The following is a 16794-nucleotide window of genomic DNA, read 5'->3' as shown; positions in this document are numbered from 1 at the left end:
TCCACATCCCCAGCAACAAGTTTGGAAAGCGACGTTGTGTGTATCCATGGAGACCACTGGCTGCTGGGAATCTACTGCCCAGAAATAAAACTAGTGCATAGGCACCTACGTAGGAGGGTGACTCTCGCAGGCTGTTCTTATTGGGCTGTGTGGCCTGAGAATGCAGTGATTGCCCTCCAATATGGGAATCGCTGAGTCTGCACACAACAGTCACACCAACAATTGTGCTACATTTAAGAGAACAGCAATATACTGACCTGAAGGTAACACTGAGAAGGTGCAGAAAAGTATACGATTTCAACTTCATGAAAACAAATGTTGGGAATGATATATGACTGTATCTGCCTGCGTTCCATGTCTGTATCTAATCACATGAGCACGGTGAGAACACACATCCATGAGGTTATCCTCATATGCTATAACATAGATATGATATGATGTTTCTGTTTTGCATTTGTATGTTTGCAAACATTTAAAATCTGATGTTTAAAACTTTCCACAGCAGCAGGCTCCCTTCTTCCTCTTGCTGTTGTTTCAGTCCTCAGTTGTGTCTGACTCTTTGCAGCCCCCTGGACTGTAGGCTGCCAGGTTCCTCTGCCCATGGGGTTCTCCAGGCAAGAATACTGGAGTGGGTTGCCACTTTCTTCTCCAGGGGAACTTCCCAGGCCAGGGATCGAACCCACGTCTCACATTGGCAGGCGGTTTCTTCACACTGAGCCACCTGGGAAGCCTCTTCTTTTGGTGTCTACAATTGCTTCTAGGACCCACACACTCCCAGCTACACGTCCATCTCTGGAAGGTGCTGCTCCACTCCATCTGCCTAAACTCTTAAGCTTCGGGGACCCCAGGACTCAGATCAGGATCTCTTTTCCTTGCCCCTCCCACCCTCTGCCCACTCCTTTGAAGATTCCATCCAGGCTCCACTGGTCACTTGCACGACGACACTCAGTCTTGCGCTTTTGGCCTGCACTCATCTCTGGAACTTCAGACTCCAGTGCCTGCCCAGCTGCCTTCCTGACCTGTCCAGTAATACCAAGTAGGCACTGTGAAGTGAAGTGAAAGTTGCTCAGTTGCGTCTGACTCTTTGTGACCCCATGGAGTACGCAGTTCATGGACTTCTCCAGGCCAGAATACTGGAATGGGTAGCCTTTCCCTTCTCCAGGGGATCTTCCCAACCCAGGGATTGAACCTAGGTCTTCCACATTGCAGGTGGATTCTTAGTTGGGCCACAAGGGAAGTCCAAGAATACTGGAGTGGGTAGCCTATCCCTTCTCCAGTGGATCTTCCCAACCCAGGAATCGAACTGGGGTCTCCTACCTTGCAAGCAGATTCTTTACCAACTGAGCTATCAGGGAAGTCCAAGTAGGCACCATGAACGTGACTAAACTGCTTCCTCCTGCAGTCTCCTTCTAGGACATGACACCTTCCATCCTGCCAGGGCCTGGACTGGTTACCTCACAGAGGTGGGGAGAGCACGGTCAGCACGAAGCCTGGCCCGGGAGACAAGAAGTTAGGCAAAGGCCCGAGGTGCAGGGCTGCCTGGGAACCGCCTCCCTGGAGTGAGGGAGAGGCTGCGTGTGCTTGTGAACACCATCAGATGTTTGGCATTTGTCACCGGCAACCGTTCTAGAATCTACGGGACAGCAAGAAACCAGAAGGAAACAACATGTTTGGAAGTCAACAGAGCATTTTATTCCACAGGAAGAGAAAGAACGACTTGACATGAACAGATTCTAGAGTCGCAACAGATTGGTGGCTGTGAGGGTGCTCACACAGTGGTGACCCAGAACTTTATTTTTGGGATTTTATAAGCAGCTGCTATGCTATTTTGAGGCACAGATGAGGCTTATAAACAAAGTGGCCCAAGAGTCGTCCGAACTCCGAGCTGCATCCTCACCACCGGGTGGGCGAGGCACTCAAACTGATGAGAGGCCGCGTTTCCATTTCCAGGTTGGCAGTGAGCGGGCCAGGGTGCAGGAAGCATGGACCGGCCAGCCTTTCTGGTGGGCGAACAAAAGCAGCTCTGATTGGGCAGCGATGTAGCTGGATGTGCTGGGTCAGGGGATCAAGGGGACTTTGCTTTCTGCTGGCCTGGTTTCTCCTGATTCAATTTATTTTTCTTCCTGGGAGTGGAACTGGGTAGTTGAGGCAGCAAGAAAATCAGTAGAAAATTATTGTAACAAAGTCTTGGCCATTGCTGGCTAAACACTGATTTTAAAGGAAATGGGGCCTTTAGCAGCCATAGCCGGGGCCTGCTTCCTCTAAAGCTTTGGATGTTTTCTGGGCAAACCAGGAAACTCTCCGGAGCCCCTGTAACCTTACCCCACGCCTGGCATGAGGGCTGAGAGGGCAGAGGGAGTTTGAGAAGCTAAATTGGCACTCACCAACCCCAACCTCACCCCGTTTGGTCTTTGGACCCAATTTTAACATCTGCCTCTTCTAAGGCACAATGTCAGAGGAGGTTGTGCAATTAGGAGCTGAGCCACTGTTTCAAGGGTTGATGAGATTAGAAGGCGGCCGGGAGGAGGGCATCTGAGCACCCTCTTGGAATCTCTGGGAAGCACCGTTCCAGAGTGCAGCCCTCAACCAACTTCCCACGGGCAGAGGATGCTGGGTGCCACTGGGGCCCAAGGCAAATTTCCTTTATAATCCTAACACCAAGCTCATCAATCCAACAGAACTTCCAAGTGACTTCATTCCAGAAAGTGACAGAAGGCTCACTGATGCAAACAATCAACCCTCTGAGAGTCTCATCCTTAGGAGGTCATGATCTCAGGCAGTGGGTGACTGGTGACAAAAACCACAAGCCACACTTGTGGGGTGCAGGGCAGCAGGCTGTTGAAGAGGACGAGAAACCTGCAGGAGGCGGCACCTGGTGCCAGAATGGCCGCCTGGCAAAACCAACCAACCCAACAACCAAAACACACCTGCAAGAGCCAGGTTTCAACCCTGCTGTCCACGAAGACAGAGTTCAGTGAAGACCATACATAAATCCTGGCGCTCAAGAGCCTTGAAGACACTGCTTTGCCAAAGCACTTAGCACTGCATGAAAGCTCCCTTCCTGTTTCTTTGAACACACACACACCACACACACACACACATACACACACATACACACCACACACACACACACAGACACACCACACACACACAGAGACACACCCACACAGAGACACACACACAGACACACACACACACCCCCATACACATACCCACACCACACACACACACAGACACACACCCACACCCCACCCACACCACCCACACACAGACACCCACACCCACAGACACACACACACCACACACACACCCCAAGGAGGGGGAAGAAAGACAGATTAGCTTCATTTGTGTCTTGGAAGGATCTGGGTCATGAGTGATAAACCCCTAAACCTTCCACACATCCACTGATCCCCTGGGTCCTTTTAGATCTCAGCTATGTTAGACATGGTGGTAGAGACTGAGTAGATTTATTAAAATAAAAATTTTAAAAATCACAAGTCTAGTCGTTCATTCCAGAGTGAGGCCTAACCCTCCCCAACTTGGTTATTCCATACAGAAAAGAGAAAACCCTGCAAACAAGACCCAGGGAGAAGAGGGCACTCACTCCAAGGCCTTGCCACTGTTTGGAATTTAAAACCAAGGGCAAGAGTTATTTTGGCCAAATCTTGGCCTCAAACTTACAAAAACAGCTTTTTAATACTCAGATTTCATTCCCTTTTCTGATTCTCTCCTTCTCCCTTCTCATCTCAGTGTTACTGTCACCGGGTCCCCAGGGCTGCAGAGCTGGGAGTCTGCCTGCAGCTTTATTAGGAAGAAGAGAGTCCCAGGTCCTTCCCCTCTGACTGCTGCTCAGGAGGGAGGACATTCTTACTGTGGGTTTTGCTACATTTCTGGACTTTTGATTTGTTACCCAGTTCTGTGGGGTTTTTTTCCCTTCTAAGTTATCAGAGTCTACCAATGTTTCAGACTGGCCTTTATGATAATAACCCAAGAAAAACTTGTAATGCTGGTGTGTGTGCATGTGTGCTAACAGCACACACCTCGAAGTCTGGCAAGACCAGTCAGGAGAGAGCCAGAGATTTAGGCAGATAAAAAATAATCTGTGACACTCTAAGAACCATCTCTAAACTGGGGGAGAAATCAATAAAAGATGCATCTGAGTCAAGGGCCAGCTCTAGATCTGGACACTTTGATTCGCTGCTGCTGCCTGGACGAGTGCAGGTGTCAAAGGTGTCACTCTTGATGTACCCGTCACCTCGCCTCAGCGCACCCAACGGTGAATACCCTCGTTTCCCAGACTAAGACATAATATTCTGCAACTTGCAAGAATCCCTCTTCACGGACAGTACCCTGAATTAGACATGTAGAATTAGTGCAATAGAAGATCCAATATGATTTTATATTACTTTACAGTTAACAATCCTTTACACACATCATAGTCCCTGTTCAGAAACGCTTCTATATATTTACAAACACACAGCTGTATATATATCAATATATACATGTTAACAAAATACAGGGCAATCTAAAAATTAGATTGATCTTGGTACGCTTTTTTTTTTTTTTCAAACGTTATTCAACCGATGTCTTTTAAAAATTACCTCCCCATAATCTAAAGCAATTCCTTGCCCCACAAATGAACACAGTTCCATCTGTACCCCCCTCATCAGTATTTACTTCCCCTCTTGATATCATCCCCCAAACCTTATTCTGGTTTCCTCAAATTTAAGCCAAGCCCATGGGCCTCTCTCCTCCTGATTGGTTTGGGGTCTGTCTTTGGGAATGTCCCTCCGGCAGCTGGGGTTTCTCAGGAGTCCAGCTCCAACTGCTCTTGGTTTTCATTGAGTCTTAACATCAGTTGCTGTTCATAGTAAAGGCTCTTTGCATAGTTTATTTCTTGTGATAACTTGATAGCGAGGACCTCTGATTTCACATGGACCTGAGGAAAAGGACAAAATGAATAACTTGCCCCCACAGTGGGAAACCAAACAGAAGCGCAGGACGCGAGCCACTGAAATCCGCCCAGGCAGCAGCTCCCAGCCTGACTGTGGATCTGAACAGCATGGGTGTACTTCTTAATGCCGACCTGAGGTCTGGGGTGGGCCCCGGGGTGACTGTGCATCTGACCCACAACCCCCCAACCTTTGGGACCCCTTGTAACCGAGAAACCACTGTGCTCTGAGGTGTGAGGATCAGCTGAGGTGAGAGCAAGTGAGAACAAAGACTTGGGACTCAAATCTAAAGTCTGCTGATGTTCAAAGCACACAAGCGCCTTGAGGCCTTTCTTATGGAGCAAGCTTGCTTGCCTTGAAAGGGTGAAGGGGCAGCTGGGCAAGGCTCCCCACCTCCAAAAGGAACTAGTGGAAATACTCAGGCTTTTGGGTGTTAACTCAGTTAATCTACCAGTCCTAACCTAAGCTAATGACCCCAGGGGAGCCCACACAAGCCAAACCAAACCCAAGCACATTCCTGGGCAGGGAGAAGGTCAAGGGAGAGAGGCCCAATCAGGCTGGTTGCGGTTTCTGATCTGCAGAAAGACTGAGATAAGCAGGGCCATTCTGAATGGTATGTCATTCTCGAATGCAGGCTTGAAAATCCTAGCATTCCAAGTGAAAGATGAGCAGAGCTAACACCTAGGGTTCCTGAAAAGACTCCAAGTGAGAACATGGTCGGAGATGGGGTCCCCTCAAGTGGGCTTCTGCCGAGTTCTGAGCAGAAGCAGTGACCTGGTCCAGCTCTGGTGCCTCGCAGGCACATGGCTTTGAACCCCAGCTCCTTCTGGTGTTGGCCAGATAACCCTGAGCAAGCCACCTGTCATCACCAAGCCTCCTTACCAGTCAAGCGGGGAAAATAACAGTACAACATTAAATAATCTATAAGAATCCAGCCTGGCACTCAGAATCCAGTCTGACACATAGTAAGCCATTAATGAATGTTGGTTATTAACAGGTTATTAACTGCTATAACAATATCTTGTAACCTTTGGAGGCAAAGTGTAAATTTTGTCTATAAATATTTATTGAGCTTTTACCCTGGGTAGGGGCCTATGCTACATATTGCTTCTTGGTGCAGGAAAATAGTTAGCTTCCAATTATTCTAGAGGGGAAATTAGGAAGAAGCCAGCATGTGCTCTGACATCTTAGATCCGATGCACTGAAGGGCCCATTTTAGGAATAAAACAGCCGCATGCATCATATCAGCTGGTCCTCACAGCTGCTCAGAGGCAGGAATCCTACCTGCACTGTAAGGAGGGGAAACCAGGGCTCAAGTGTTGAGCAGCCTGCCTAGGGTCAGCAGCGGTGAAGCTGGGAGGGCAGCACCAACCCATCCACCACACTGAGCACCTTCTGTCTGTGGGATTAAGAAGCAGGACCCCTGGGGTTCACAGCAGCCAGGCCTAAGCCTCATATGCTGCAACGCCTTTCCACTGAGAAGCATCAGCAGGCCAGTGGCGGGCCTGGGAGACGGGTCAGGTGTGCACTCACCATGGGCTTCTGGTGAGAAGGGCCCGGGATGGACACGCCGCTGCTCGTGTTCACAGCCTTCTTGGTGACCTGCACGTACACTTTCCCGTGGTCTTTGGAGACGAGGCAGTGGTAGAGATCATCATATTTGACCTCCAGGAAAATGGCCTCTCGGTCGACATAGTCCCCGCTTCTCAGGAAGTAGACGGCTTTGGAGGAGATGAGCACGCAGTAGCTGTCGATGTTCTCCACGGCGATGAAGCTGTGGAGGGAGAGGGGGAGTGAGGAGGGCACGTAGGACTTCGGGGCTGCTGCTCAAGGCAGGGCTGAGGCTCCATGTGGGCCCTGGTTTCTGGGGACCAACCTTACAGCCAGGCTCCCTCGCTCACTGCCCCACGGGCGGGTGGCTCACCCACTCTGAGCCCCTGTTTCCTTGTCCGTCAGTTAGGAATAAAAGTGGCATTGGCCTCTCAGGGCTGCTGCGAGGCTGGCATGCATAGCACAGGGGGACTTGATAAATAGGACCGACCGTTATCAATGAGAGAAAACAGTTTTATGGCCTTTTCATAGGAGGAGGCTTAGAGGAAACTGTAACAGTGCTTTGTTGGGCAAAAGAGAGGAAGAAAACACAATGCTTTGAAAGGTCCATTGATGAAGTAGCAGCTGAGAAGCTTCGCTGTGAAGGAAGGGTGGGGGAGGAGCGGGGGGTGATGGAGGTGGAAGTGGGGAGTGGGATTAAATGGGTCACCTAACTGGACGTGTGAGAGGATGCCATGCCTTCTCTATCTGCACATCTACGTCTACTTCTTTTTTGTCATGGTTTTAATAAGAGGTCACCCGGTCTCAGCTCAACACCTTGAGGGACAGGGGACTGACTGGTGAAGCCACTGCCGCGTTCTCAGAGCTCCATGAGTTGTTAGGAAGTGTGCATTCTCAGGGAAAGCTATAATCCTGATTTTCATAACTCTCAGTCATCAATTCTAGAGGCTTCGGGGCCACTCAGGAAAAAAATAAAAGAAATATCTTCTTCCCCGGAGCCACGGATTTAAAGTGGGAATTTATGCGCGTCAAAGCTCTCAGTTGGGCTACAGTGAAGAGCAGTGACCCTTGGAAACGGCTGTGACAGCCCTCCCAGGCCTGGCTGCCTCCGCCGCCTCTTGTGACAGCCTTCCACAATGGAGCGGCCACTTCGGGGGACAGGGAAAGACGGCAGGAATACTAAGAGCTGACGACAGGCTGGCTGTCAGGCCCTGGCCTCCTGGGACCCAATGTCCTGAGAGGAATCGCCACATCGCAGTTGCTTGGAGCCACAGCTCCCCTGGAATGACTCGGGACTGGGTCCCAGGATGGCTTTGTTCTGGGGTCAGCGGTCGCCAAACTCTGATGGGACAGAGCAGGCCTGCCCGCAGCTGGACAGGCTGGTTCTCTCTCCATCCCAAGTTGGCTCTAGGCCCCCGCTCACCTCTGGGCTCAGAGAGCCCCCGACTCTGAACACACCTCATCCCTCATCCCTTCTACCTCCTCCTCAAGTATGAGGATTCACGAGTTTTAACTTCTCTCTGAAGCTTCCCCAGAAACGCTCAACCCCACCCCCACTTTTGAATGCTTCCTTGCTTACCTTCAAGAGCACTGCTAAGCACTGGTTTGTTCACATTGTGTGTCCTGGATAAGTATTCAGCTCTCTGGCTAAGCTGATGTACTCTTAAAGTCCACCCCCCAACCCCCGCCCATGTCTCCTGAGCACCCACCACTGAGTCGGCCACCCCCTTAGCACTCACTAAAATTCTGCCTGGTTCCAGCTGCCATTTTAATTATAGCCTCACATGACAAAAAAATTGGGGTTTATTGTTCTATTCTGACTGGTTGGCAATGCCAAGAATGTAGACTTGTAAAGTCTGAATGCCAAAAGGAGAAATACCCAGCAGCTTTTGGTGTTCAGGCCACTCAGCAGAGAATTTCCCACATCCCAGCTCGGATGGTGTCCAGGGGGCAGCAGCACTACTTAAAGAGGCCGAGTGAAATCTCAGATAGCTGGTCCAGCGGGAGACAAGGTGAGAGAAAGAGACAGACAGAGATGAGAAAGGCTTCTTGACACAGAAAGGAAGGACTGGGGGCTGGCTGGAACTTGCCGGGAAACTAGCGTAAAAACCGAAAATGGCCCAGGGCTTCTGAGCACAGGTGGGCCAGGCACGTGGTGACTGAGGCTGTAACAGGTTCTCAGGGGACCTCCCCAGAGCCAGCCACCATGATTAGGGCGAGGGCAGGATGGGCATTAAAAATCCAGTTGAGCACTGTTCTCTTTCCTTGGGTCCAGCATAGGAGGCAGAGCTTCTGTCCCACTGTCCGCGCCTCCCCTCTCACATCAGCCTGCTGATGCTGACATTTACGCACAGCCTCTAAGAGGGTTGAGGTCTTTCCATCGGGGCAGCTGCTCTGATACCCCTCACCTGGGTGGCTGACATTATTAGAGCCCTTTCTATAGTGGGCCTCTTTAAAACAGACTCCCTTCTAAGAGGTCAAAGATGGTGCAAGTCTTCTGTCCAGCCAGCATGACTTCTGGGTGGAAGGGAGGAGGAAGGGTGGCTCTGAGCTGGGATGCCTGACTCAGAGCCACCCCACTTGGCAGAGGGGACACATGCTGAGTGGGCAGGGAGACCCACTGGGTGGGGCAGCTCCAGCAGGGCCAGTTGCTGTCTTTGTGGCTCAGTTTCTTCATCTGACAGAGATGATGCTACCCGCCAGCTTCCACCACAAAGTCAGTAAATCCATGGCCAAAATTCAACATCAAAAGAATTCATGTCCATTAAAGAAATGTGAGGGGAGGGGAACGGTTTGTAAATCCACACATATCTCTCTTCCGTGAGCCCAGGAGCCCATTCATACCCTGAAGTTAATACAGACATACCCTGAAGTTAATGTAAGTTCTGGACATTTACATGACATGTTCTAGTCGTTTCAAACCAAAAGCAGATTGGAGCCAAGGGTATAACTGAGAGGAGGGGACAGGGAGACAGTGGGGACTCAGCTGAAGCGCCAGGGTCACAGCCCTCGGTCTGAGCAAGAACCTGGACACCGACTTAGCCAACAGCCACCTCTCCCTCCATTTTCCTCTCAATGCTTCCCTGGAACTTTCACAACCAACGACTAACGCTTTGGGTTTCATCATAATAGCATACATTAAAACACACACAAAATCTAGAAACCACAACAAAGAACAATTAAAACTGAGCTCCAGATTATGGGTCCCCTCCTGTAAGGGAGACCAACCCCAAATTTGTCACGGAGAGAGAGGAACCAAAACTCAATGGGCCAAGAGAAGCTGAACCCATGAGTGCTCCCAGCACTTCTCGTCCCATTCGCCGCCTGTCACTTCGTTGTCACAGCATGGCATGCCCCTCCCTGCCTGGCTGTCCCCTGCAGAAGGCCTGCACTCCTTCCTTTTGTGTCACTTGAGAGGCGAAGGCCTCACACAAGCCAAGTGTAGACCACCCGCACTCTCCTCACATCACGTAGGCTGCTCTTGGCCCACGAATGGATGACCATTACAAACCATTGTGGGATGACGTGGGAAGGAAAGCCACGTGGCCTCAGGTGGACCCTGAGTGTGTCCTTCTACCCGTTGACCTGTTATTAACTCAGAAGGAGGGAGGGTGAAAAACTGTGACCAGAGACACACAGCCTCTGGGTAAGCCGCACCCTTCAAATACGGAGAACCAGAGAAGACATCTGGTGCTCTGTGGACACTAGGAATGATTCTATAAAAAAAAAAATCAGGAACTTTAGACTTTGGTTAAAAGTTTCACTTATAACTCTCCCTAAAGGAGAGAAAGAGGATGTTTTTACCTTGGGACCAACTTCAGAAAGTTTCTTCTCAGAGAAAGGAAGGCTATGACACGTGGCTTATACCACTCTCCAAGATGACGGGTTCTAATAGTGGGCGAGCCTGGCAAGGTTCAACGCTGCAGAAGCAGCTCTGCTACGATGAACAGTATCCCAGACCACAAACACCAAAGTCGCTGTCCACAACGGCTTCAGCCCTCTCGCTCTGTGGCAGGTAGTGATGTCGTTTCCAAGTACGACGGCCAGTGTGCCATAGGGACCGGCCGATCCTCGGTGACAGCTGGCTCTGTCTGTCACCAGCCACAAGGCTTGGCTCAGAGCTGTCTGCTGTCATGTGTAGAGTGAGGATCATCATACCTCCTCTGAGGGGCCACCGTGATGACTAGAACCAATCTACATGCCCAACCAGGGTGGCTGTTGTTATTTCTTTCTTCCGTTGACAACAGATGCCAAGTTATCCCAATTCTGCGGAGAAGGTCTCCTTGTGAGTCTACAAGTCCTCACTTCGGCAGGTTGGAGAAATGTATGTCCCTCTAAGAGGCCACAGGGAAAGAGGTTCACGACCAACTGATTGCTCCTTAGAGGGAGAGAAATTTGCCAGTTGATTCAATTACCTTTTTCAACTGATTTTCTTTTTTTTCCCACTCTCTTGGGGTTTTGTTTTTGTTTTATCAACTCTATTAATATTTATATATCTTATATATTTATATATTCCACACTTTACGGTCATTTCACAATCAGAAGAGTTGGGAGCTGTCTTATTCCAGGAGTGTCAATGATTATTGACCGATTATTTCCTGGTTTAGAAAATGCAAGCAATGAATTCTATCCTACTCCTCAAAATGTCTGATCTTTTTATTTTTGCTTTGAGATTGCATATATTACTTTACAGTTTTTATTTACAATTATATGCTAAATTAAATTATACTGTTATAATAATTATACAGTTTATAAGAATAAACAGTATAACCTGTGCTCAGATAAAAAAAGTTCTACCTTCTATTTCTATATGCAGTTTCTTAGGAAGGGTATATATATCAAATATCACAGTATGCATACAAAGGGGGCAAGAAAGAATTTTATTCTTGATTTTTTCTGTACTCTTTGAATTTCCTAATAACTGCGTACATGAGTTTATTTCATCAAAAAGAGAAAGGATTAATTTGGCCAGTGGGTTTATAGGCTATTTTTGTTTTCCTTTTTATACTTTCTTGAATTAAAAGAAAAAAAAGATCTCAATAAAGATTAAAAAAAAAGAGGAGGAGCAGACAAACAGAATTGAGTGCACAACCCAAAGGGACAAGGGTGTAGCCTGACTCGACTGAGATCAAGTGGCCCAGCGACACAGGGAGAGCCTTCAAGATGCTGCCTAGACTCAAGGGGCCTCCTGTGCGTGACTTTCAAGTTTCTCCCAAAGACAAGCACCACCTTCAAGGTCACATACAGGAACTCTGTCATTTAGAGTCACTTCCCAGGTCCAGCTGCCCCTTGAGGATGCTTAGTTGTTGCTATTAATTCATTCCTTTTCCTCTTCTCTGTAAATAAACCCATGTATTTCTCTAATGGATAAGGACTCTTTTTGTTAGCACAGTCACAATACTAAAAAATAAAGAATAATTTTGAATAATTAAAAATGTCAAACATCTAGAAAGGCTCCTAATTTCTAATTAGAATAGGAGCTCTTAACATTTATGGAACACACGTGTTGTGTTGTGCTGTGCTCAATCATGTCTAGCTCTTTGCGACCCCACAGACTGCAAGCCCACCAGGCTCCTCTGTCCATGCATGGGTTCTTCCAGGCAAGAATAATTGGAGTGGGTTGCCATTTCCTTCTCCAGGGGATCCTCCTGACCCAGGGAGGGAACCTATGTCTCCTGCATTGGCAGGCGGATTCTTTACCTCTGCACAACCTACAGACACTCAAATAATTAATAATTTTGAATAATTAAAAATTTCAAACATCTAGAAAGGCTCCTAATCAGAACAGGAGTTCTTAACATTTTTGGATCTTGGACCCTCCTCTCCCCTTGTTGGCATTGTGGGGAGGCCCACAATTCCTTTCTAAGGATAATGCTGATTTTAAACACATAAAATAAAATGCTTAGGATTACAAAGGAAATCAAATATATTTAAGTATATCTATCAAAATATTAAAACTGAGATAGAGAACTTAAAATCTTCTTTCTTTAAAGCACTGAATAATATCTTTAAAAAAAAAACCTCACAAACATTATTTCCTAAAACTACATTTAAAAAAATACAATCAAGTTGTCAAATAAACTCAAGAAAACAGCATGTGAGGACAGCTACTCAGTTTTTGGAAAAGGTAAAGAACTACCCTAGTGCTTACGTTGCTAGTATGTAATCTGGTCTGTGATGGTATATTGGAAATAGGTACATTTTTCTTCTTCTTTTAATGAAAATGAGGTGTCTGGCTACATACTAGACACCAGTTACAGAGAAAAATTAATGTAATCTGATAGAACAAATTTCCCTTTACCATCATTTTTACCCAGAATACTATTTAAGAACCAAAATTAAGAAAAATGGAAACTGATGGCAATTTTGCAACATATCGGAGTTAATACTGGATTCATTAGAAACCCAAGCCTTTACAGTGTACCAGACCTTAAATCATATGTCAGCAACTATCTTTTTAATACTAATTAATTGAATAAAATAAAAAATTAAATGCAACTTGATCTGGGAGAACAAAGTTGAAGTAACCACAGCACTGTGGACTCTATGGGGTTTTCACGGCATCGGGAAGTAATTACACAATATTTTCCAGAAGTGAAACAGTGAGTCTAACTGGAAAAAAATGTGGAAACATTTAGTTAGAACAGTAGAGCAAGGTATTAAAGATCCTTTTAAGGGGTTAACTCTGGAGGAAAATATGCAAATAATTAGGTCTTTAAGCATGTTTTTAATTAGGATTCTAGGATAAAAGTCAGAGGTATATTATGGCGCTCCTGTGCTTTTCTTGAAAACCCCTTTCTTGCAAAGTGATGCCTCCGTGAAGACCCAGCCTGCCCACTGAGGACACTTCAGAGAAATATGTGCCAGGTTTCCCGATGACTTCTGCCTTGTACACTGCGGAAGACTACAGTCACGTGGCTCCTCCGGCGTACATGGGCAAGATTTAACACAAACTGGGGTAGCAACACATGGTTTTCATCTTAAGAGTCAGAAGTCATTCATGCCAACATCTTCTCTGAGTTCTTATGAATTCCAAGAGTTTCATGAAATCTGTTTTACTGACTTCATTTTGATTCTGGCTTCCAGTTTTCCATGGCTCTGTGCTCAATGCTTGTGTTTCACTGGGAGCAATCCTATGTTAGCCATGCTACACAATTTCTCCTTATGTTTCTGGCATATATCATTGTATTGAAAATGAATTTCATGAGGACCAGACCTGGTTTGACTTGAGGAAGGGTGAGCGAATGTGAAAGTTGCTCAGTCGTGTCTGACTCTTTGTGATCCCATGGACTATACAGTCCATGGAATTTTCTAGACCAGAGTATTGGAGTGGGTAGACTTTCCCTTCTCCAGAGGACCTTCCCAACCCAGGGATCGAACCCAGGTCTCCCACATTGCAGGTGGATTCTTTGCCAGTAGAGCCACAAGGGAAGCCCAAAAATATTGGAATGGGTAGCCTATCCCTTCTCCAGCGGATCTTCCTGACCCAGGAATTGAACCAGGGTCTCCTGCATTGTAGGCAGATTCTTTATCAACTGAGCTATCAGGGAAGCCTGAGGAAGGGTGAGTGGGAGATAAAATTAAAAGCACAATGTACAATAACCATCCAACTCTCATTCATTCAGCAAATATCTGTTGAGTGCCTAATATGTGCCATCTACTGTTCCACGTACTGAGGATTCTTCAGTGAATGGATCAGATAGAAACTGAGGCCCTCATGGGGCCACCATGCTAGTAGACTCTGCACCATGTCTCACTAGACCTGAGGAATGACTCTCTGAGCCTCCAATCCAAAGGTCAAAAGTTCCATCAGGAAAGTGTAAAAAGGGCAGGGACAGCACCAGATCCTCACCCAAGGAGGGCAGGAATATAAAGTCATTTCTGGAGTGAAACATGGGGGATTGTGGCTATTGGCACGATGGCCAGAGCTGAGGCTCGACTAAAAGAGTAGAGAGACATATGCTATGGACAGAATTATGTCCCCACCAAGTTCCCATGTTGGCGACCTCACCCCAGTGTGACTGACTGTATGGAGCATGGGAGGAATGAAGGTTAAATGAGGTCATAAGGCCCAGCAATTCCACTGCTGGGCATACACCCCAAGGAAACCAAAACAGAAAGAGACACATGTACCCCAACGTTCATAGTAGCACTATTTACAATAGCCGGGACATGGAAGCAACCTAGATGTTCATCAGCAGATGAATGGATAAGGAAGTTATGGCACATATACACAATGGAATATTACTCAGTTATAAAAAGGAACACATTTGAGTCAGTTCTAATGAGGCGGATAAAAATGGAGCTTATTATACAGTGAAGTAAGTCAAAAAGAGAAAGACAAATACTGTATATTAATGCATATGCATGGAATTTAAAAAGATGGTAATGACGATTCTACATGCAGGGCAACAAGGAGACACAGATGTAAAGAACAGACTTTGGGACTCAGTGGAAGAAGGCGAGGGTGGGATGATTTGAGAGAATAGCATTGAAACATGTACATTACCATATGTAAAACAGGTGACCAGTGTGAGTTCAATGCATGAAGCAGGGCACCCAAAGCCGGTGCTCTGGGACAACCCAGAGGGATGTGGGGGGAGGGTGATGGAAGGGGGTTTCAGGATGGGGGTGACACATGTATACTGGTGGCTGATTCATATTAATGTATGGCAGAAACCATCACAATACTGTAAAGTAATTATCCTCCAATTAAAATAAATAATTTAAAAAATAAAGGTTCTTTTTTTCTTTTAATGAGGTCATAAGGGTGGGGCCCTGATTCTCTACAATTAGTGTCTTTATAGGAGCCATCAGAGATCTGGCTCAGCCTTTCTCTGCACATGAGGACACAGCTAGAAGGTGGCCATTTGCAAGCTGGGAAGACAGCCTTCACCAGGAACCAAATCAGTTGGCACCTTGATCTTGGACTTCCCAGCCTCAATACTACAACAAACAACTTTCTGTTGTTTAAGCCACTTGGTCTGTGGTATTTGGTTTTTGGCAGCCTGAGCTGACTACAATAATGTCATACATCTCCATCACTGAGAGACCTTCCAGTAACAAAGGGAGTTTGAGTTACAAAAAACCACATACAGGAAGATGCCTTCCTATGCAGTAAGCAACACATGAATTCTGGATTTGACTTTCGATATTCCCATTCAAATACTGCTACAAAACTATGAGATGAGGTCAGCTTAACACATCGGTAACAATGACACTGAAGACTCTTTAAAGAGCTAACCTCTACTTCAGATACCCTTTCATCAATCAAAATAAAAAAACAAAAAACCCCTCATGATCCTCTAAACCCTCCTTGTTTATTCTGAGATAAATAAGCATTCAAAGAAATTAAACTAGCATTTTGCTACTTATTAGGGCAGGACTAACTGCTTTCTTTGGACTGGTGATTCTAACATCTATTTAGGTTACAGAGCATTTTATGTTAAAGGGGTCTCTGAAGAATATTGCAAAATAGTGATATACTGAATTCTGCCATATCAACTGGAGAAGACACTTGAGAGTCCCTTGGATTACAAGGAGATCAAATCAGTCAATCCTAAAGGAAATCAACCCTGAATATTCATTGGAAGGGCTGAGGTTGAAGCTGAAACTCCAATACTTTGACCACCTAACGTGAAGAGCCGACTCACTGGAAGAGACCCTGATACTGGGAAAGATTGAGGGTAAGAGGAGAAGGGGATAACAGAGGATGAGATGGTTAGACAGCAAACTCACTGACTCAATGGACATGAGTTTGAGCAAAATCCAGGAGATAGATAGTGGAGGACAGAGGAGCCTGGTGTGCTGCCGTCCATGGGGTCACAAAGAGTCAGATATGAGTTAGTGATTCTACACAACAAACATATCAATTAGGAAAAACTTCACTAACTGAAATTATAACAAGATCCTAAGTATATAAGGCTCCACATTCAAGAGGAGCCAAACAACCTTAAGAACGTTGCATTTCCAAAATTTTCAGATACTAGTTGTTTGTTATTTGTTAATCTGTTTTGTTTTAACGAGCATTCTTCCGCCAACAACAGCACACCAAAGTTTAGGAAAATTTTACAGGGCAAAAAAAAAAATCTTTGGATTGAGAACATTTTATCTTCTCTCTTTGAACTAATTAGAAAGAGAATGCCAACATTAAGGTCCTGCTGTGGAATTCAGTTTGAGAACCACTGTTACATCTCAATGTATAAAACATCTGGGCTTGGGACTTTCCTGGCAGTCCAGTGACTAGGACTCCTTGCTTTCAATGCACGGGGCATGGGTTCAATCCCTGGTT

The 16794-nt window shown here is 46.5% G+C and overlaps 1 protein-coding gene and 1 non-coding gene across 7 annotated transcripts in view; both read right to left on the bottom strand.

Annotated features, from left to right (window-relative positions):
- Positions 1–1669: 1669 nt before the first annotated feature.
- The window catches only part of VPS13D (vacuolar protein sorting 13 homolog D), a 267732-nt gene continuing 252607 nt past the window's right edge, over positions 1670–16794 (bottom strand). For all 6 annotated transcript variants that reach the window (XM_043485295.1, XM_043485297.1, XM_043485298.1 and 3 more), the window contains 2 exons: positions 6486–6726; positions 1670–4939 (listed from right to left, as the gene is read on the bottom strand). In XM_043485295.1, the coding sequence (XP_043341230.1) occupies positions 4808–4939; positions 6486–6726 (373 nt within the window). In that variant the 3' untranslated portion in view covers positions 1670–4807. The remainder of the gene's footprint in view (positions 4940–6485; positions 6727–16794) is intronic.
- LOC122452662 lies at positions 6199–6342 on the bottom strand. Its single transcript, XR_006272819.1, has one exon. It is a non-coding gene; the product is annotated as a small nucleolar RNA ACA59 (small nucleolar RNA).

Source organism: Cervus canadensis, chromosome 13, assembly GCF_019320065.1.
Source record: "Cervus canadensis isolate Bull #8, Minnesota chromosome 13, ASM1932006v1, whole genome shotgun sequence".
NCBI lineage: Eukaryota > Metazoa > Chordata > Mammalia > Artiodactyla > Cervidae > Cervus > Cervus canadensis.
The sequence above is the reverse complement of the archived record's forward strand: the minus strand, read 5'-3'. Positions and strand labels throughout refer to the sequence as shown.